General features: G+C 40.1%; 4 protein-coding genes across 5 annotated transcripts; 2 read left to right on the top strand and 2 right to left on the bottom strand.

Moving 5' to 3' along the window:
- Nucleotides 1-1643: 1643 nt before the first annotated feature.
- On the top strand, nucleotides 1644-5412 carry themis2 (thymocyte selection associated family member 2). Its single transcript, XM_070912458.1, has 6 exons — nucleotides 1644-1746; nucleotides 2171-2311; nucleotides 2389-2814; nucleotides 3086-4308; nucleotides 4554-4671; nucleotides 5300-5412. The coding sequence occupies exons 1-6, from the start codon at nucleotides 1644-1646 to the stop codon at nucleotides 5410-5412; spliced, it is 2124 nt and encodes a 707-aa protein (XP_070768559.1).
- Nucleotides 5413-7345: 1933 nt separating this feature from the next.
- rpa2 (replication protein A2) lies at nucleotides 7346-12273 on the bottom strand. 2 transcript variants are annotated; one of them, XM_070911892.1, is made up of 9 exons: nucleotides 12233-12273; nucleotides 11854-11948; nucleotides 11475-11576; nucleotides 10639-10752; nucleotides 10072-10146; nucleotides 9601-9711; nucleotides 9231-9359; nucleotides 8609-8703; nucleotides 7346-7723 (listed from the first exon to the last, which is right to left on the bottom strand). In XM_070911892.1, exons 2-9 carry the CDS (start codon nucleotides 11926-11928, stop codon nucleotides 7636-7638), a joined length of 789 nt encoding a protein of 262 aa, XP_070767993.1. In that variant the 5' UTR covers nucleotides 11929-11948; nucleotides 12233-12273; the 3' UTR covers nucleotides 7346-7635. The 2 variants fall into 2 exon arrangements, with proteins under 2 accessions (XP_070767993.1, XP_070767992.1); XM_070911891.1 differs by having other exon boundaries at nucleotides 12169-12266.
- A 1343-nt stretch (nucleotides 12274-13616) lies between these two features.
- On the top strand, nucleotides 13617-16255 carry smpdl3b (sphingomyelin phosphodiesterase acid like 3B). Its single transcript, XM_070911890.1, has 8 exons — nucleotides 13617-13704; nucleotides 13808-14021; nucleotides 14359-14456; nucleotides 14571-14714; nucleotides 14893-15062; nucleotides 15330-15510; nucleotides 15617-15750; nucleotides 15893-16255. The coding sequence occupies exons 1-8, from the start codon at nucleotides 13617-13619 to the stop codon at nucleotides 16253-16255; spliced, it is 1392 nt and encodes a 463-aa protein (XP_070767991.1).
- A 713-nt stretch (nucleotides 16256-16968) lies between these two features.
- On the bottom strand, nucleotides 16969-20462 carry mecr (mitochondrial trans-2-enoyl-CoA reductase). The gene is made up of 10 exons (XM_070912018.1): nucleotides 20174-20462; nucleotides 19380-19477; nucleotides 19095-19226; nucleotides 18867-19010; nucleotides 18203-18305; nucleotides 17814-17916; nucleotides 17645-17718; nucleotides 17490-17550; nucleotides 17341-17413; nucleotides 16969-17242 (listed from the first exon to the last, which is right to left on the bottom strand). The coding sequence occupies exons 1-10, from the start codon at nucleotides 20368-20370 to the stop codon at nucleotides 17079-17081; spliced, it is 1149 nt and encodes a 382-aa protein (XP_070768119.1). The 5' UTR covers nucleotides 20371-20462; the 3' UTR covers nucleotides 16969-17078.

Here is a 20462-nt window from a genome sequence, read left to right as displayed (position 1 = left end):
TACTTTTGAAATGTATCTGATTAATGTTGTAGAGAGCTGGTTTGAGAACCTTAACGGCACAGGTTTCTCAGATGTTTATTTGTTACAAGGGCCTTGCACCTAATGAGGTAAAGTGTTTTGTCAAGGTAGTGTCTGATAAGAAGTGGCATCACCAAGTTGGGTCATGGAAAGGGGGGGGGGCTCAAGAGCTTCAACCAATAGATCAGGCTAATCTTGGGACTGTTGTGTGGTTCATTTGGAAAGTGTTGTGGGTTTTGTCAGATGCTGTGAGGGGCTTCCTCATCATGTCACAGAGGTGGGAGGATGCTTAGTTTGTTCTACGGAAGGAAGTGAAGGTGCTGTCTTTTTGTGTGTCTAAACTATATGTCTGAGGTAGTTTGAATCAACAGAGGTTAAATTCCCGGGATGAAGGATGTGTTAAGGGCTTTGAAGGGCACTGGGACCAGGATATATTTGGAGAGAGGGGTGGTTTCCCTAAAGCTAAGGGAACCCTTTTCCAGCTTGACTGGGTGAAACATGTCTGTCCTTCCTGTCAAGTATTAACCATTATTGTTGTGTTTTGGCATCAGCACTATGTGACAGACTGGGGGAGATTTTCTATTCGGACTTGTGTAAACTGTCCACACTGTTGTGAAATGGTGTAAAAATATTATGTTTGGCCAGGCCACCAAGTTGTCTGCTTGACATGCAAACACCAGATAAGGGGTTTTGTATTGATGTGTATTATTTGATACTAATCATAAAAGTAGTCTTTTCGTAAAATTATATGCAGTACAAAGTTGCCACGTATGCAATGTTCCAGGTAAACAACTAGCAGATGTTGGGGCCCATAAAGATAAGATTTATTGTTGTTTAGGAGAGGTCTTGGTATGTGAAAGGTTATCTCTGAGAGGTTAAGGTACGTGAAAGGTCTGAGAGGTCTCTTTTCCTGACCCCTAGATGGGGAACGGAAGTTTACAGACTTGTGTGTTGTAGTAGGACCCCATGTATGTCTAAAGGTATAAAAGACGAGCTTGAACAGTGTTCGAGGCAGCAGTACTGATTTGGCTACGGGTGCTGTCCAGGTTAAGATGCGCGTGCCTGTTGATCCTGATCTTTGATGCAAATAAAGAATATTATGTGAAAAGTCAGTATCAGCGGAGTTTCCTTCCATCATCGGATCATCGCCTACATCTGGGGAATGAAGAAGAAATTAACAACAGTATCTTTTAGAGCTTTTAACAAACTTTAAAAATAATTTATTTTGTCCATTTGAAAGTGGAGTATGTTATCCCTTAGGAATGTTATGTGTGCACAATGCAGTATTTGCAGTTCCCACACATTATGCACATGTTGACACATGTCCTTATAAAGGTATACATCTTAGAGTGTATTGGTCTGTTTTCTTTGAGTGATAGCAAAGTAAAGCTTTATGTTGCAATCAATTAATAACTCAGATAGTTTCTTTCACAACTTCACAATATGACAAGTTGTAAGCCATACTATTTGGCCTCCGTCTGTGAATGCAAGCATTGTGCAAACAGCTCCTGTAACTTCCTCATTCGCTTTTGTGGTTTTTGACTGAGAAAGCACCCCCTTTTATGCTGCTCTTGTCATTTGCTGTCTGCCTTCATTTTTGATTGCAGCACACTGAGGCAGCAGCGATGGCAGGCACGACTGCTTTGCCTCTTCAGCAATTCATTGCATCGTTGGACAACACTTGTCTGCCAAAAATTCTACAAGTTTGCTCTGGAGTGTATTTCCAAGGTAGGCCGTTTATTGTTTTATTCATTGTGAACTGAAATTGTGATTGTAGATGAGGACAAAACTGAAAAGTTTAGAGATTATTTGAAGAGATTAGGTCGCTACATATCGCAATGTGCCTGGATTTCTGTATTGTTTCTGTTTGTATCTATTGCATGCACTTATATCTATATAGTAAATGTTTCCTTCTTTTCTTAACCCCAAATCACATGTTATTGTAGCCAAATAAGACAGTGAGCATTTGTTTAGTTGAAAAGTTTGCATTATTCATAATTGGTAATTCGAAATATTTCATATTAGAGTACATATTTGTCCCAGTTAAGAAAAATAAGAAAACCTGTTATTTATGCTTGCTATATCTGCCCAATGCTGAATGTTGATCTTGTTTTTTTTGTTCCTTTGCTCTATGTCTCACTTTCTGTTTCAGGCTCTATATATGAAATTTCAGGGAGTGAAGTGTGCTTTTCTACTGGGGATCTAATAAAGGTCATTGGCATTGAGCTCCTATCAGTTTGCTGTGAAGACATCAGCAACAATGACAAGTTTGAGCTGCCCATCAACCACACAGGTTGGTCTGAAGGATTCTCCTGAGAACAGGCAATTTTGTTTTGTTGCTGACCACTGACACTTGTTGCTGTTTCTCAGGTTTCTTCAAGGTTGTTCCAGAGGAGATGCCGTACAGTACAGTCGAGGAGATGATGAGCCTGAGGCCTGTGGGCCTGGAATCCTGCCTCCCTTTCACTTTCACCAGCCGCTCCAAGATGACCTTAGGCGATTTCACACTGGGGGCCGGGAGGGCTTTGACAGTGCTCTCCATTGAGCGGTGTGAGGGCAAGGAGGATCAGGTGCGCTGCCATGTTCAAGGACAACAGGAATCCTCTGCGGAAGTGTGTATTCCACTTTCCTCCCAAGGGGAGTTCATTGAGTGTGAGAGCGAGGAGTGCTTCACTCTGTGGGAGATCATGTCCTCGCCCTTCCTGCGTAGTCGAAGGTTTCACTTCATCAACACCACCAAGTTTGAACGGCCCCTTGTCCTCAGTCCAGTATACCAGGTCCTTGCCATCATGAACTGTGAGAATAATCTACTTTTTCATTTTCATTTACAGTTTAAGTTATATGCATCTTACACACATAAAGCCTATTCTTTTTACACATTTACATGCATTGTTTATCTGTTGAGTAGCATTTATTAACATTTTGTGGATATATTGTGTTTTTTTCCCCCAGTTTAGAAGTACTTTTGTTTCTAGTAAAGATTCTGAATACTTCCATCACCTATAAAGCAGACTGTACTCTGGTTTCAGTTGATTTAATTTAACACAGTTTCTCTAATCTTGTGCAGTGCGGAAGAATGTGTTGAAGTTTCCGTCCAGCTTAGAGGTGGATGTGGTTGATGTCACTGAGCTGTGTAAGGATGTGAATTTTGTGGCACCGCTCAGTCTGACAGAGGTCCTTTCCCAGCCAGATGAATCCTTCCCTGCCGTAGTGGAGATATTGGAAAGCCCAGAGACCCGCTCTCTGTTCAAGTGCAGCTGGCTGCCAGAACTTAACCAGAGCAGCCACCTGGTTTTCCACAAGACAGGAACCTCGGCCATGATTTTGTTATCCAGCCCGAAGAGCCGAAAGGCACAGCAGTATTTCCTGGTATCTCAGCAATATGGTGGACGATTTCGGAGGCGGCCAAGAGAGTTTAATTCAGTGTACGAGCTGTATGTTGCTTCAACCCAAGCACCAGGTCTGAAAGTCAGTGTAACAAGGAACTGTGAAGAAGTTGAGGAGGAGGGCCTGCCGGCCCTCAGTGTGGGGGAACAGCTGGAGGTTGTTCGCTGCGAAAGGATGGACTTGCCTTGTAAAAGCAGCAAGGGAGAGAAGCAGTCCGTTGAGGCTCTTTTGTGTCAGCGTCTCCAAGAGCTAGATGATGGGGATGATGATGACGATGATGAAGAGGAGGTCAAGCAGGAGGATGAGAGAGGGGAGATTTTTCTGCCTCTGTACATGCAGGGTCACTTTGTAGAGGTACTCACTGACAACAAGAAGTACAGACTCAGGGACTTGGGTAAGGACTTTAGTTTGCCGCTGGATGTAAAAGTGGTGAGCCGTGATCCTGAACTTGAGACTGATCCACTATTTGGGTTTGCATGTCTCAGAATAGAGGGGGTTATGTTAGAGCCCACCATCCAGGCTAGCCTTCCACACAGGCCAGACCACTGTTTCGAGATCCCAACCCAGTGGCTTTCTATGTCTGTCTCTTTTACCAAGGACCCCCTGCCATGGCCCAGCTGTCAACCACCTAAATGCCACGTGGACAGGGTTACTGAGGTGACAGACACGTTCTTTTATGAATTTCGCAAACAGGATAACTCAGATGCAGCTCCTCCACCTCGACCACCAAAGCGAAATCTGTCATCTTCAAAATCTTCTTGCAAAAAATCATCATCAAAACCCTCAAAGAAATCATCCAAGGCAGACAAGTCCAAACATCGAGCAGAGAAAAGTGTCCCAACCAAAGAGTTTTCCGATTTGACTTTGAATAACAAAAGAAGGCCCCCAGCTCCTCCACCTCCAGTAAGTATGGTCTTTCATGCATGTATTATATTCCCCAGAGCTATTTAGAACATGTGTTCTTGTCATGTCTCTCAAGTTCCTCCGTAAAGCACACCACAGTGTGACCACTGTCTTAGAAAAAAACATTTTCACATAATATGACTTTCAGGAAATTTCTTTGCAAATACAAAATGTTTCCTCTTTGCGCTGTGGTAAAGAAGTCATATGTGTAATAGAAGTCAATGTTTATTCCTCTTATTATACAGCCTATCTTAGATGATCAACCTCCACCAGTTGTACCCCGAAAGCTGTCAGCGGCTGAAATGAACTCAGGCAAGGCTCTGCCAAACACTTATGTGGAAAGGAAAGAGTCTAAGAAAAAAGGTGAGGCTTATTCTGCAGACTGTATCACACAGGTTTCAGCCATACTGGCAACACCTAAAGGATAATTCTGATGTTATTCTATATTTCTATTATTGTCAACAAGTCCCATGAAAAGACCAAAACTAACAGTACTTTCTAACTTCCCCTCCCTGTCTCTGGCAGTCGCTCCTAAGCCCATTTGTTCCAATTTAAGATGTAAATTTTAAAAACAGGTCAAAAATATATGTAATTAAAAAAAGGCTAAGTAACTTGTTAAAACAGAGGGGCAGTGTAGTTTTTAGCAAGCAAGAGCAAATAGTGCATTTGTTTGGGACTATTTTCATCTGTGGATTAATACACATTTAGTGCTCTAGTAAGTATTTATGGCACCAGGACAGTGCATATAAAGAAACATGTCACCCAGTGAAACATTGTGGCTCATTTAAGTGTTTTTATTGTTTTTTTGAGCTCTATGATACAAAGGAGTATGCTACATCAAGCTTTGTCCTCACAGCTGAAGCTTGTCAGTAGGATCAATTAATTGTTTGTTTTTGTCTTGTCATTGGATTCGTAGACAGTAAGAAAAATATAGAATATTGCAAATATAGAATATTACTAATTGATAAACCATACCCCTCTTTTCCCCCAGTGCCGCTGAGTGACGTTGCAGCAGATGTGGACAGCGACCATGACTATGAAACTGTGGATGAGACTTTGGTGGCAATGGTGACGAAAGCACAAGAGAATATAGTGTTCTACTAAAAAATGTTCTACTGCAACAGCAAAGTATCCCATACTTGCAGTGGGAACACTGACAAAGGAAAATGTCATATTGCAGTTTTCAAGCTCTATCTTCCTATTGTGAATAATGTTATGCCAATGTACCAAGGCATAGTCTTATATTGTGAGACTTCACAGTCAGACCAAGCAATCTGTCCACGATATCCTAAATATTGTGCTGAAATTAATTGGTTTAACATAAGGTTAGATATTTCAGTTAAATATTAAATTATTCAACTATAAATTCCAGAGTATACTGCATCTCTGAGGACCTATGAGATAGTATGCAAGATTTAAAGCAACCCAATGGAGCTTTTGCTGACAAGTGAAACAGTGGAGAAATGTTTTGACGAATGAGTCGCACTGCTGTTTTTATCAGGCAATCCACTGGCATGCACACAAAGTGGATGATTTCGATTTGTGAACACTGAAGTAGTGTTTGCCCACACAAATATTTGATGTCGAGATAGCATCCTTCATGGTATTGAAAAACATAACACCCCTGCTTCTCATGTGGTCAGTGAAACTCTCCACCACTTCATCCTCTTCAAGGCTGTAGCTGTGCCACGTGTGATACACCACCCTCAACCTTTGATTGAACAAATACGACCCTTGTAGTATTTATTGTTGTAGTATTTGCTGAAATATGATATAGTACCTTCGTACTTTTTGTTCAAACTTGTCAACAAATAGTTGATTGAACTATATGGTAGTTTTAGGGGCTGTAGCTTGTAGTTTTGCATACAACACCATTATATTGTGCAATACTAAGCAGTTACTGTACAATATAGAGTCCATCTTGGAACAAACAACAGCAACACTCTACAGTATAATGCACTTATAAGCTTCACAGAGGTAGTAATGAGTTACATTTGATTGTACAGGCATTTAATGTATATGTCAAACTCCTACAGTATATATGCAAACTCTAAACAGAGTTTCCCCCCGGGGATCAATAAAGTATTTCTGATTCTGAAACCAGTCCTTGCTAGGAAGCAACTGTCTTAAACACAAAGCCAACAAAATGGCAACTCTGCAGCTTCTTATATGGTCATGGACTCTAATTTTAGCAATAGCAGAAGCTCTACCAGGGGCCACTGCAAACTAAGGATCTGAGAATACAGTGTTGCCCATTGTATCAAATCCTGTTTTTTTTCTTATTTATTCCATTTGAATGAGTCATTGGTGGTGTTACTTTTCAATTCTTTACTGTACTGTGGACTCGCAACATTTTCCCAAAGAAATGACTGTAGGCTTTGCAACTTTTTTTGCCTAATGGGCCCTCCAATTTTAAAGTCACTGCCAAAGAGATAACAAAATAATACAAAAGTAAATTTAGTGTACCATCTCTCTTCATAATTTCTTTTAAGGCAGAAACCATTAATTCAATGACAAACAAACTGGATTTTAATTTGTCTGGAGTTAAATTTTGACATCTATTATCAGAAAAATTCAGAATGCCGTCAGACCTATTCGAATTATTACAATTTAGTTAAAACCGTTTTTAATTGTGTGGGACCTTATAGACAGATGTGTTGGCCTACATTTCAGCATCATGCCCGGACATAGGTGGACACCATTAAAGACAAACATCTTAAGTGTGACCCTAAGATACAAGATGCAAAATTCAGTTAGAGGTGTCAAAACTAAAGGTGTGAATACCCATGTCAATTAAGTATTTCTGTATTTAAATCTTAATAAACTTGCTTGTTCATCCTGGGATTGTGCATGGATAGAGGGGGTTATTTAGAGGTGTAATGCGACAAAATGTGGAAAAGTGAAAAGGCTTGAATAATTTCTAAATGCACTGTACAAGACTGTATAATAAATAACCAACTTAAAAAAAACACAATTTAAAATGTGTATGTGTAAATGATAAAAAGCTTCCTAAAAGATGCCCCAACTGTATTTCTTGTATAATCTTTTAATTTTGGCAAAAGAAAGTTACATACACAAAAATAAGTACTGATGTTCCAAGTCTTTAAAATTACAAAATGCTTTACAATGTAGAGGTTGGAAGTACAGAATATTAGTATTGACTGCTAACAACAGCTTCTTCAACAGCAACACCTTTGGGACTTGCAAAATAGCAGAAGCAACCTCAGGAATACAGAATGTGTGAACCAAAGGTCTCGCCAAACCTTAACCATGTATCAGGTTCAGTTCAAATAAGTAACCCCACTGGTGTTAAGAAGGTGAAGATTTCTAATCATCATTGTCTGTTGATTTGTAGTGGTCTTCGTCAATGGTGGAAAAGATGTGACCTTCATTGCTTAGGAATTCCACTGCTTGCCTGTTAGAGCACAAACAGAAAAATTAATAGTCTTTTTGAAGCACTTTTTCATATAAACTTCAAGCAATGCAAATAAAACTCTTTAACTTATCAAATAGTCTGAGACTTCTGATTTCCGCTATCTTTACTGAAGAGATAGCTTTTTAACACATTTACAGTTGGAGTTTCAATGATTAGTCATTTGAGAGAAAATTAACTGGCAACTATTTTGATAATGATAATCGTTTGAGTCATTTTTCAAGCCAAAATGCAAAACAATTGATGGCTCCAGGTTCTCAAATGTGAGAATTTGTTTGTTTGCTTTTCTTGGTCAATATTTCAAGGTTTTGGACTCAGGCAACCCAACCCATTTGTGTTTTGTTACCATCCCTGCACTGCAGTTCAGCACCGAAACACTGACACAAAGGGGGAATTTAGTACTAAAAAGGCTTTAACTGATGATACCCACTTGATTTTGGAAGTGTTTGGGAGTTTAACATGATCTGCTACGGATCACGAGGGCTAGCCACTCTGTGAACAAAGTGGTCTATGCAACCATTTTAAATAGCTGTAGCAGTCCAATGATGCAATACTTCTGTGGGCAAGCCAGCTCATGTGAATAAACATGACTATGAGTCATGTGTAAAAGTGACATAAAACTGCAGTTACAATATACTTAGTTTGAAAAGATGGCACCGCTTTTGTCTCTTCTTTAACTAAACTGAGAAGAATTCAATGACCACAGTGCAAATTCAGTGTGAATGAGCAGCCCCCAAAAAGTCACTCAATAATTCAATGCTCTGCTTTTCATTTTCTTTGGTTGTAATAGAGTAAATTACTTTACTGTCCAAATTCGCTAAAACACCACAATGCCAATTTTATTTTTCCCTTCACGACTTCTCTTACTTGATGACAGCCAGACTTATGCCACTGAGTCTCTGCTTCAGGTCCTGAATGCTGATGCCCTGCGGGTCTGGGCAGCTTCTTATCAAACTCAGCACCTTGTGAGACAAACAATGACATATTAAAACATGCACACAGTGTCATTCAAACTGCAAATACAAAAGCATCCTTAAACTCTAGCAACCTCTCTTTTTGAAACCATGACTTCTTTTTCTGACTAAGCTATTTCCATGCAATTCATAGTTACAGTAAGTAGGGGTAGTAAGTGTGTGACACTCTTGTGTGATGGAACTTGTTTTTCTGTGCATGTGAAAATGAAGCTGTTGGCTTGACAAATCATCCACAATTTTTATATCTACTTAAAGCTCTCAACATTTGTAATTGTGGAAAGTAAAAAATTAAGAAGTTGAAAATGTATTGCTGTTTTTTGTTGAAATGTTTAATTGGCAAGTCCATTAATGAACAGTCAAATTCATTAATGACAGTTTAAAGTTTCAATGTCAGTGTTAGTGTGTCCTAGATACCTAGACCTGACCCTGAGTGGTTATCTATATAATAATGGAGCAAACCTTTCTAAAAGTAGTGTATTCTAAAATTCTAATATTAATACATCATTTAGGCTTACCTGATTCTGGTTTGCACTTAAACCATTGTTAGTCATGTCGTTAGCACCTGCATAGCTCCCTCCTGTGCTTTCTATGCCTGGCCGTGACATGGCTGTGACGTTACTGCTCGTTCCTCCTCCAGCACTCGACTGAAAGAGAAACAAAACTTAATAGTTTTGACCCATTTCCTGGTAACAGCACAAAGAACATCCCCAAACAGAAAAACAGTATCTTCAAAGTGAGGGCATGGTTATGCGTAGCTGATATCCAATACTACCTGAAACGAGGCATTCTTTAACATATAGTATTTAATAGCTTATAGCGAACATGACATCCTCACTTTCTGTGTTTGCAACAACAATAAAGGCTGCTGAGGCTTATGCTTCTCACCTGAGGTTTGCTGAGTGCCATGTGCGCTTGGACAACCTCCAGCATATGTGAGGTGATTTCATTCATGTCCTCCAGGGGTCTGACCCCGAATGCCACAACAGATCTGTGGTTCTGAGAGAAGGAAGTCAAAGACACGCACCCTCAGTCAATCTTGAGACAGCTGAGTTCACAGGGGAACTACAGTGAGTGAACAGCTCTGCAAGCCATCTCTACACATCTTCCTCATGACAAACTGCATTGCATGTGTTGAACAAAGTAAAATTCAGACACATGGCACACCAAAACATATGCTATAAAATGAGAATAACAGTTCCAAAACATGAGACTTTCAGACTACAACTGCTCATGAAACAAGCTTACATCTACCGGCAACTTAAATTTCATATGATCGTGCCTCGCAAGGGATCATTAAAGCCAAGTTCCTCTTTGTTTCTGGGTACTGTGGAGAGGCTTATAAGAAAGTAAACTCACCTGGAAGGAACGCAGATTGCCAGAAACTTTGACATACGTGCCTGGAGGCAGGACAGTGCTGTCCACGCTGGGGTCCTATAAAAACCAAAACAACCTTGTTGCTAAGAGTATTTATTTGTGTAGTTTACCAAACAAAGATATGCTACAGCTTCTGAACAAGGAATAATAAAACAATGTTCAATTGTTCAACAGGAATATGTTGAGTTAGTACATACTTGTGGCAAAAAGGCACCTTCCATCACATGTTACATTTGGTCTGGATCTTAATTCATGCTGGTATAGGTGTCTCTGTTATTAATGTATATATTCCACATTATACATTTATGTGACCTCATGCACATTGACCTTTTCCCGTCAAAAAACTCCTTCAGGTTAATAATAAACTTGAAGTGAAATTCATTGCTCACCAGAGATGGTCAGTAATGATTATTCTTGTAACTATTACTTCATACAAAAATGCGGACTTCTCTGTATTTAGTTTTATTTATCAAACATTTACATTTTACTGACAAAAGGTTCATGCAATTTTAAAATTGTTTATGCAAGGGTAAAAGCTCCCTCACTGACCTCTGTGTCAACCCACTGCTTCACATCCATGGGAGCACCCGTCATGTCATCGACCTTGTACTGGATGTTGGTCATGGATTTGTCTGTGCTCCTGATGACCCCCACTATGGTAACCTATGACACAGAGCATGAACTGTTATCCAACAGCGAGATCGAGAAAGTTAAATGGCTACATTCTTATTATAGGGGTGTAATAATATGCTGCAGTGCATCATCTCTTGATTTAGTACATGTGGCATTAATCAATTCATCTTTTTTTTCCTAAAATTGTCTTTATTTATTTATCTTTTTCAGGTATAACTACTGATATTTTATAGGGGAGGTATCTTCATAAGGCACTTTAGGCTTCTAAACACTCCTGCACAATGTTTCATTCTTACTGTTTAATTTAGATGTATGTGCAAATAAACTAAACTAAACTATTAGTTGATCAACGCAGGTTGTGGGTGTTTTGGGAAATGTTCTCCCTTTTCTAATAATATCTAATGGTCAATTTCTCAAACAAAAATACTAAACATTTGCTAGTTTTAGCTTTCAAATTGGGATTTGCTGCCTCTCTCTTTTTATACCATTATAAATTAAATATCTTTGGGTTTTACACTGTTGTTTGAACAAAACAAGTAAAATAAAGACATCAACTAGGGCTCAGGGAAATAGCTAGGCATCTTTTCCTACTTTCTGACATTTTTGCTGTCATGACCCCGTTTAGAAGCCAAAAAGAAAAGAAAATGATAGAAATAATAATCATTAGTTGCAGTCCCAATGCAATTGCACCACTGGACACAATTGATAGTTATTTTCATGTGCTGCCACCTTGCAATCCCTGCTTTGCTTACCTGGGCAACTTCCACATCTCCTACTTTGAAGGCCTCATCAGCCTGAGAAGCAGACATCAGCTGAGACACTGTGCAGGGGATTATCTGTGTGGCGCGGGTTCTCTGCAAAACATATACACACATAGGTTAACTGCTATGCCTCACCATCCAACTGTCTCCATCAGTAACGTTACACAGGAATATGTGCACAAATGTGTAAATTGGGAAATACGGACCAAGCTTATGATAGATGGATAAACTTAATCTATTTAAAATGTGAAAGTACAATTTAAGGGATGGTGTTGTTTTGATGAACATTGAGCTCAATTGAATTGCTCTATGTCTGTTTCAAGTTTCCAGTGCATTACAAAGACGTTGTAGTGTAGACTTCAGTACAAACCCCTTTCTTCTCTCCTCCCTGGGATAGGGAAGGTGATGCAAAACCTCCTGGAGACTGAGTGTAACCTCCGACCATACTAGACTCATTGTATCCTCCTGAAAAAGCAAAAAGGAAGATGACAGCTGAGATGAGGAGCCGTTTATTCGTCATACTTTCCATTTAAAACACTATTATTTTCGCCGACTGACGTTAACGTCAAAGACACAACAACAAAGAGGCAAGTTATTAGTCAAGCTAACGTTAGCCGCAGCCCGACCACATCAACAAGCCGACCTGACCACTTTATGAACACAACAGTGTGTACATTAAACTTACCCTGATTCCACATGTTGGCACCTTGTAATTAAGTTAATAAAATCAAATCTGAAATGTCACTGACACTGTGGAGCAGGGACGATAGCCGCACGCAGTTTTGTAGACTCCTTCCTAGTGTACTCCCGCGCGCTAAACTCAATAAACAGCGCATGCGTGTAGCAGAAGTCCCGCGAAAGTGATACAGACGGCCTGTAAATGTTACAGCCCTGAGTTTCGCTTGTCAGACAGTCGTTCATCTCTGGATGTGTACAAATAGCGTCTTTATCGCTATGATTGACAACGCTAAGTCTCAAATATGTGTATATTTACTCGAGATTTTGACTCATATAGCTTGTTGGAGGCGGCACACAATCTTAGAGTAACGAGTGCCTGAAATACTAAATTGGGGGTACAATAAGTCACACAAATAGGCAATTCAAGGTTTTGCTGCTTTCATGTCCTCTTGGAAATATTGCGGGTGCTGACAATTTACTATATCGCTCCATCCGTGTTAACTGCTGCGTGAGCATCATCTACACTGCACTTCGAAAGTCTTAGTAAATAATATACACTTCTCAGTTAGGCGGCAAGCTTCAACAATTTTGGTATTCTAAAATGTCTACCTAATATCTACTTTTTAAACATTGTTCTGCTTAATTAGCATCTTACTGTCAAAAATCAACTGTAAGGAGAGATATTTGCTTCCTGTAACAATTTCAAAGAAATCAATCCGCTACAGTTAATAGTCCATAAATTTACAACCCTTCACTCTTGGACGTACGAGCATCACCCGAAGGCAGCATAAGCACCTCCAAACCTTTTTTATATTCAAAGAAATATTACATTTACAACGTAACAAAAATGGAAGCATTAACATGCCGATTAAAGAAAATACAAACATGCACCCATTTGTGCTGAGAGCAACTGTGAAAGTAGGTCTACTGATTTTATCTTTAGCCTTCATAAAAATAGTTTGTATGGAGGGATTCGGCACTCAAGTACCCGGATTAGTATATCTGATGCCTTTTTATGGCATCAAATCTGTAGCCTATAAATACGTATTGTCTAGTCATTACACTGCTTCAATCATCTATTGAATTAAATCTTTTGAGTAATTCCACGATACAGAATCTTGCCTCATGGCCTACTGTTTTACACTACAGTAGGTGTGTTCAGAGTCTGCTGCCAAAAATCCTTTAATATAGCGGCTACTTCTTTTAATTAAAAAATTGCACGATTACGTATGAAAGTCTGTATTATAGGCATGGTGTAGCCTACATGATAGGCTATCAGAGACTGTAAATGTTCATTTTATAGACCAAATTGACATTTTTACAATAGAGGAAACATTAAAGTGTCTCACTTGAAGAGAAATGGACCACCTTCAGACCAAAGACGCGTCATGAATAGCTGTATCTTATCTTCCCTTTATAGACTTACCTCTCAAACCTCGACTTGACTTTTGTCTGATGTTTGCTTTCCTCAAAGAGTTCAACATGTCCAAAGTAACGCTGGTCCTGTCTTTACTGCTTTTCAAAGAGATTCTTGCGCGGTCAGGTAAGTAGCCAAAAGACCATATTGTGGTCTATATTTCTTTAACTGCTCCTGTCATAGTGCAGCGACAACCTCGTGTGCGCAATTACGCATCGTTTTTATCCAGGAAACTTTTGGCACATCACGGATCTGCACTGGGACCCGACATACCAACTGACCGATAATCCTGAACTTGTGTGCGCATCAAGCGGCAAACGACCAGCAGCCAATGCAGGGACATTTGGAGACTATGCTTGTGACTCGCCATGGCATCTTATAAACTCCTCTGTGTATGCCATGAAGGATATTCTACCAGACCCGGACTTCATCGTATGGACAGGGTATGTATCTGCTTTAGGCTGATTGTAATATTTTTTCATGAATCCTGCTGACATGGTGCTGGCTTGTTGAGTCCCAAATCCATCAGAGACAAATGCATGTGCGGCTTCATAATCATCGTGTTTACGTATTTTTTTTTTTTTTTGACGAGAAATCATGCACTCGTGGTACAGCTTGGAAGTCTTGTCTCACTGAAAGGATATTGCTTTGGACCACCATTGTAAATTACATCCCTACTCTACTTTAGTGAACCTTTTTCTTAAGCCCAAGAAATCCTCATTTTCCCCACTCCGTATTTATTCCTAAAACCTATCTACTATCTATTGTTTTGCTTCTCAGAGATGACACACCACATGTACCCAATGAGGATCTGGGAGAAGAGGCAGTGCTCCTCATTATCAGCAATCTTACCCACATGATACATCAGGTGTTTCCAAGTAAGTGTGAGGTCAAGAGACATCATGTGTATTTAAGGGAGAAAACATCAGAGATCAACATATACTTATCAATTCATATTAATGATGAAAGCTTTACATTTTTGCCTTCCTAAGACACTAAAGTGTACTCTGCCCTGGGCAACCATGACTACCACCCTAAGAGCCAGCTTCCTGCAGCCCCAAGCTACATGTATGACCAAACAGCAGAAATGTGGCAGGACTGGTTGGATCCAGAGTCCCAAGGAACATTTAAAAAAGGTGGATAGAGCCTCCTGTCATACTTTGGGATTTGTTCTTTTGATATTAATGCAAGTGCTTTCCTAGGAATCATCACCTTATGGCACAAATTGTACATAAAACACAAATTATACATTTGAAAGCTCGTCAAATTGTGTCATGCATTTTCTTTTCTTTCTCAACATTTTTCTTTACATAGGTGGATATTACACTGAAAAGCTGCTGAATCGAACAGGTTTCAGGATTCTGGTCCTCAACACTAATCTCTACTATGACCAGAACAAGCTGACCCAGGACATAGATGACCCAGCGGGCCAGTTCAGCTGGGCCGACCGGGTTCTTTCAGAGGCTGCCAACAACAAGGAAAAGGCAAAGCACCTTCAATACATCATTTCTCTTTTTAACGCTGAGTAAATAGGGTAAACAGGAGGAGTACTTTAAGTCTGCATCCCCTGTATGAGTAATTGTCTCATGGAAAAGAGACATTTTCGACCAGACACTCCCAGAATCTGAGCCCTGGCAGGGTGCTCCAGCTCAAATTAACTCATGCTTTGCAAAAAAATAAATGAATAGATTCAAATAGTAAAACTCAGGCTACTGATTCTTTTTGCTAACTCCACATTGGTTGCTTACCAGGTGTACATCATTGGCCACGTTCCCCCAGGTTCCTTTGAGAAGAAGAGGAGTAAGCCGTGGTTCACACCTAAATTCAACCAGCTATACTTGAATTTAATTCAGAAGCATCATTCGGTCATACTGGGACAGTTCTTTGGCCATCATCATACTGACAGCTTCCGAATGTTCTACAACTCAGAGGGTAAGGTTAGACTGTTACTGCTCTCACAAGTGTCCAGATGTTACCTATTTCCTTTTGGCACATGACACTGTGGTAATCAGAGCTGATGGCCCTTCTGTTTCTACAGACTCTCCTATCAGTACAATTTTCCTCAGCCCAGGTGTCACACCGTGGAAAACAACACTTCCTGGAGTCGCGGATGGAGCCAACAATCCTGGGATTCGGGTCTTTGAATATGACACCCAAACACTCCTGGTCAAAGTAAGTCAAGGCCAGTCTGTGTCATTTCCATTCAAATATGTTTAGGAGCCTTTCTACGCTGCAATATACATCCTATTTGTATTTTGTGCAACTTCCACGCAAGCACCTATTGTTCTGGTTTCTGTTTTTTGAACACTCTCAGGATGTGGTGACTTATTATCTGAACCTGACTCACGCCAATGCAGCCCGCGGACGCTGGGAAAAGGAGTATCGGCTCACAGAGAGCTTCAGAGTACCAGACGCATCCCCAGCTTCCATGCATCAGGTTCTGGAGCGCATTGCTAATGACCGCTGCTACCTACAGAAGTACTACGAGTTCAACTCTGTCAGCTATGACCTGACGGAGTGTGACAGCGCCTGTCGTGTCGACCACGTGTGTGCAGCCAGAGAGGTAGACTTTGACAGGTATGAACGCTGTCTGGAAAAAGAAGGGGCATCTGCCATTCATGGTGGGTTGCTGCCGGTCCTCTCTGTGGCTTTAAGTCTGGTGCTGGCCAATCGGTAATGATCATCATGATATTTAAAATATATTATTCATTGGACAGAAAACTGAAAATCAAGATCAAGAGCATTGTGGTAATGTAAATATTTGTTTTAAATGACAATATCTGACAATCATGTTTTAGATTATATGACATCTATAATTTAAGTGAGTCACGGATTAGATGTACTTAAGCAGGGGAAAAAACAACCTTTGGCTTCAGCAATCTTTGGTGTGGCCTCTTTACCTTGGTTTATTGGTACTGGTTGAATATTTAGTTTCCAGTCAATAGAAAAACTATGTGGTATTCATGTGGCTCAAAAGGCAGAAGTACATATCATTCAACTGTGATGTTCTGGATCAGATCCAGACTTTCCTGTCTCACTCTACTGTATCTATTTAATAAAATGGCTACAACAGTTGGTTGAATGTTATGTTAACAGCTAGATTCAATGCCCCGTGAATATCAGTATTATCTCAACAGTAAATCTGTTGATTAATATCAATTGCACTTATTCATGTCCATATAATGTAGAACTAATGCAAACTGTTCTAAACATATCAGATAAATCTGCATTATCTGGGCTCTATAATGCTTCATGTTATCCCATATCTCTATATAAAGATTTAATGAGTTTTTAATTACTGCCAGTAAAGTTAAGGGAACTCAAAATGTCACTGAATAACATGACAGATACTGGACTTTGAGCCTGCTATGAAGACACTTTTACTGAGTGTGTGCTTGAGCAGTTTATTTGGTTGACCACAATAATGTGGCACTCCTGTAGTTTCACTTCAGTTCATACATTTGGGTAATGACAGTAAAGTGATTAACTGATGAGTCTGTTCACATGATCAGGACCTGTTTAGCTGAAGTGAAAGGCTGCATGGCTGCATCCAGAGCTTTGCTGTAGTCTTGGAGGCCCAACTCGGTGCAGGCAGGAGCTGTCAACTTTCCCTGCTGGATGAGGTAGCACAATTCATCCAGCATGGCTCTGAATGCCCTCCCATCTAAGGAGAAAGTCAGTGTAATTGCTCATTAAATCCATTTTAAAAGACTTTATTTGGGTATCTTGAACTGTGAAAGAGGAAACTTCTTGCAGACTCACCGTTTGAGTGATCTTTCTTCCACTGTGTGACCCAAAATCCTCGAACCTTCACATCCTTGAAAATAAGAGCGCTCTGGAGAGAACAAGTTTAGTGAGAGTACTGATAAAAAAGTGTTAAATCTGGGAAACCGTAGGAGGTTTCATCTTACCACAGGGACAGTAACTGGCTGTTTGGCCATCCCTCCGTATGTCACCATAGATCCTCCAAACCTGGAACGCATGGGAATTATGGCATTTTATGATCAGATTTCTCTTCAGTGTAATATATTATATCATGTCAACAAAGATAATTCAGCTTCCTCACTGAAGATGACGGAGCAGTTCTGTTGCACTCTTTCCTCCGACTCCATTCAGTGCCAGTTTAGGCTTTGAGCAGGCCTTTTTAAAAGAAAAAGGAACATAATGATATTGCGACTGTGTTAATTCACCAATAGCCAAAGCCACATGATCAGATATTTTAATCGGTCACAGACCTTGAACAGTTCCTTAATCTCAGGCCGCCTCAGTGCCTCTTCTCTGATCACATGAGTTGCTCCGATGGCCTTCAGCCTATCACTGAGCTGTGTGAACTCTGGCCTTTGAAAAGGAAGACACAAGGAAGAAGTCCATAACAGTCATAAATTCCAGCACACAAAAAACTCTTGGAGTTACTCTTGGACAAAAGACCACACTATCTAACAGTCAGGTGGCCTACAGGGACAGACTGATAACCTGGGTCAATGATTAGGACTGAAAAGTTGTCTCCTGAAAAGACTTGATATACTTAGTAGGAAAGAATGGTGAAGTGTAACCAGTCAGTTATTTACCCGCAATATCTAAAAATGCAGCCATTTAAGAGTTTATCTAATGTGACTGAGTTCACCTGTCTCTGATGACGTTGATAGTGTTTATTCCTCTTGCAGCAGCAATCTGTATTACAGCCTGTCCAACTCCACTGTTGGCTGCGTTCTGGATCACAGAATCACCTGCAAGGACAACAGATTGAGGGAAACAGCCACATGATGGCTAAGATTACTGCGCAGCATGTCACGTTTTTAGACATAACTTTCTAGTTCTTCAAAATATTGTTATTACATTATTACTGAGAGTTTCTTCAACCAGGGTGCTGATGATTTCATCAATCTAGTGGCCAGTGGTGGAAAGTAAGTACATTTAGTACTGTACTTAAGTACAATTTTGAGGTACTTTTACTTAACTTAAGTATTTCCATTTTATGCTACTTTATACTTCTACTCCACTACAATTCAGGGGCAAATGTTGTACTTTTTATTCCACTATATGTATTTGATCACTTAATAATACAAAATACATAGCTATCCAGCCGTATATAAAGTAATTTATATATAGTTAGTACCACATTTACCAGCTGCAATATTAAAGTGATGTACACATTAATGCATCAATAATTATAATCCATATATATATATTGGGACTCTATTATACATATATATATATATATTTATATATATATATATATATATACACACATTATTCTCAAAATGGCAAATGTATGAAAAAATGATTACCTGGCTTGAGATCTTCAAAGTCTGAGAGCATCCTGAAGGCAGTGCAGGGATTTACTCCCAGTGTGGCAGCAGACAACAAGGGAATGTCATTTGGCAGCGAGATGACATCGTCCTCAGCTAGCACTGCCTCTGTCCTCCATGTCCCTGCTCACACAAATGCACAAAACTCTTCAGATCTCATGTTTGGAGACATGTGAACTCATTCATGTAAATCAAGCTGTAATTCACCTAGACCAGCATCTTTTGGAATGATCCAGTCTCCTGCTTTGAGGGACTTCACCTGGCTGCCCACCTCTATGACCTGGGCCACTCCCTCATTGCCTCCAACAGCAGGGAGGTCAGGCAAGATAGCATAAGTACCTGAAAAAACACTGTCAGATAAACAACTGATCTTCACACCATACAAACGTATATACTGTGTTGGGTTTCTTGGCTATCTTGTTCCTGTTTGTAGAGCTGCTTTCAAAAAAGGCTGCTGCACAAGTGCTGTGAGGTAAACAACAAACCAAATACCTTGAATCATGTTGATGTCAGATGGGTTTATTGGAGCTGCAAGCATTTTAACCAGGACATCCTTTGCACCCATCAGGGGCAGATCTACATCCTCCAACCTGGCAAACAAAAAATACTCATGTCATTCTGTACATTAAATCATTATTTATACAAAAACCTGCATATGCCATGTAGTTTCTGGTATGGTTTGGTGACAGACTGAACATCAGACTTGGTCACAGATAGAACGACAGAGTTCTGGGAGTGTTTCCATTGTGGTTCCTGGTGTACCAGACATATATTTGGCAAACCAACCAATTAGCCTTCAGCCTTTAATTATTTTCTCTTGTAAAACCGAAAAATACTGTTTGAAAACACAGAGTTTTCGAGTGTGGAATGGGCTCGTTGGTGCCCCTTGTGGCCGTTGGAGAGAAAACAGCCACTAGAGCTGCGGTTCTGACCAACCGTGAAGTATCAGTGGGTGTTTTTTCGCCCTCCGACCTCAAGGGGCAGTAATGATTCCATTACGGCATGGCACACCGTAATAAGGCGAAGAAGACGACCCGCTAGTAAACTTACTTGGACTAGCGATACAAAGGTGAGATATATGCTTTATCAAAAGTGTTTTCAAACTGTATTTTTCCATTATAAAACAGAAAAGACTTCAAGAATATAGACCAAGTGGTTGGTTTGGCTATTGTACGTCTTGTTAACCGCCCCACCTCCGTTAAACTATGGGATAGTGGGAGACAGTTGCATGGTCACTGAAACGAATAAACGATATGTTTAATGTTTATTTAGACGAGAACTCTTACTGGACGACTTGGGAAGGGTCTCCGTGTTTTCTGTAAAGAAGAGCCTTGCACGTTTGTGCTGCAAGTCCAGCTGAATGACTGAAGAGAGAAACGTTTGCAACATCCCTGTGCCGTGAACATTTTAAAAGAGCAGCGGCGAAGCTTCTTCTGTAGACTGTCTGGCTTCTTAAACCGACCGTGTGAAGTGGCAGCCACATCGCGACACAAGAGTTCACTTCGAAATATAGAAGCAACACCGCTGTGCAAACATATATGCCATTTGAAATGTGAGTTTTGGTAACATCCCTCT

The sequence above is a fragment of the Enoplosus armatus genome, chromosome 9 (assembly GCF_043641665.1).
Source record: "Enoplosus armatus isolate fEnoArm2 chromosome 9, fEnoArm2.hap1, whole genome shotgun sequence".
Lineage (NCBI taxonomy): Eukaryota > Metazoa > Chordata > Actinopteri > Centrarchiformes > Enoplosidae > Enoplosus > Enoplosus armatus.
The sequence above is the reverse complement of the archived record's forward strand: the minus strand, read 5'-3'. Positions and strand labels throughout refer to the sequence as shown.

What these genes read in the sequence shown, in the direction of transcription:
- smpdl3b (XM_070911890.1), top strand. Translation starts at nt 13,617, where the DNA reads ATGTTTGCTTTCCTCAAAGAGTTCAACATGTCCAAAGTAACGCTGGTC. An exon ending in GACTTCATCGTATGGACAGG is followed by an intron (nt 14,022 to 14,358) that starts GTATGTATCTGC and finishes TTTGCTTCTCAG; the next exon opens with AGATGACACACCACATGTAC. An exon ending in CCCAAACACTCCTGGTCAAA is followed by an intron (nt 15,751 to 15,892) that starts GTAAGTCAAGGC and finishes GAACACTCTCAG; the next exon opens with GATGTGGTGACTTATTATCT.
- mecr (XM_070912018.1), bottom strand. Translation starts at nt 20,370, where the DNA reads ATGTGGCTGCCACTTCACACGGTCGGTTTAAGAAGCCAGACAGTCTAC. An exon ending in GACCCTTCCCAAGTCGTCCA is followed by an intron (nt 19,478 to 20,173) that starts GTAAGAGTTCTC and finishes TTTGTTTGCCAG; the next exon opens with GTTGGAGGATGTAGATCTGC. An exon ending in GAAGAAAGATCACTCAAACG is followed by an intron (nt 17,243 to 17,340) that starts GTGAGTCTGCAA and finishes CTTTCTCCTTAG; the next exon opens with ATGGGAGGGCATTCAGAGCC.
- rpa2 (XM_070911891.1), bottom strand. An exon ending in TAAGTGCAAACCAGAATCAG is followed by an intron (nt 8,704 to 9,230) that starts GTAAGCCTAAAT and finishes TTGTCTCACAAG; the next exon opens with GTGCTGAGTTTGATAAGAAG. An exon ending in ATAAGTCTGGCTGTCATCAA is followed by an intron (nt 7,724 to 8,608) that starts GTAAGAGAAGTC and finishes GTGCTCTAACAG; the next exon opens with GCAAGCAGTGGAATTCCTAA.
- themis2 (XM_070912458.1), top strand. Translation starts at nt 1,644, where the DNA reads ATGGCAGGCACGACTGCTTTGCCTCTTCAGCAATTCATTGCATCGTTG. An exon ending in CTCTGGAGTGTATTTCCAAG is followed by an intron (nt 1,747 to 2,170) that starts GTAGGCCGTTTA and finishes TTTCTGTTTCAG; the next exon opens with GCTCTATATATGAAATTTCA. An exon ending in GCTGCCCATCAACCACACAG is followed by an intron (nt 2,312 to 2,388) that starts GTTGGTCTGAAG and finishes GCTGTTTCTCAG; the next exon opens with GTTTCTTCAAGGTTGTTCCA.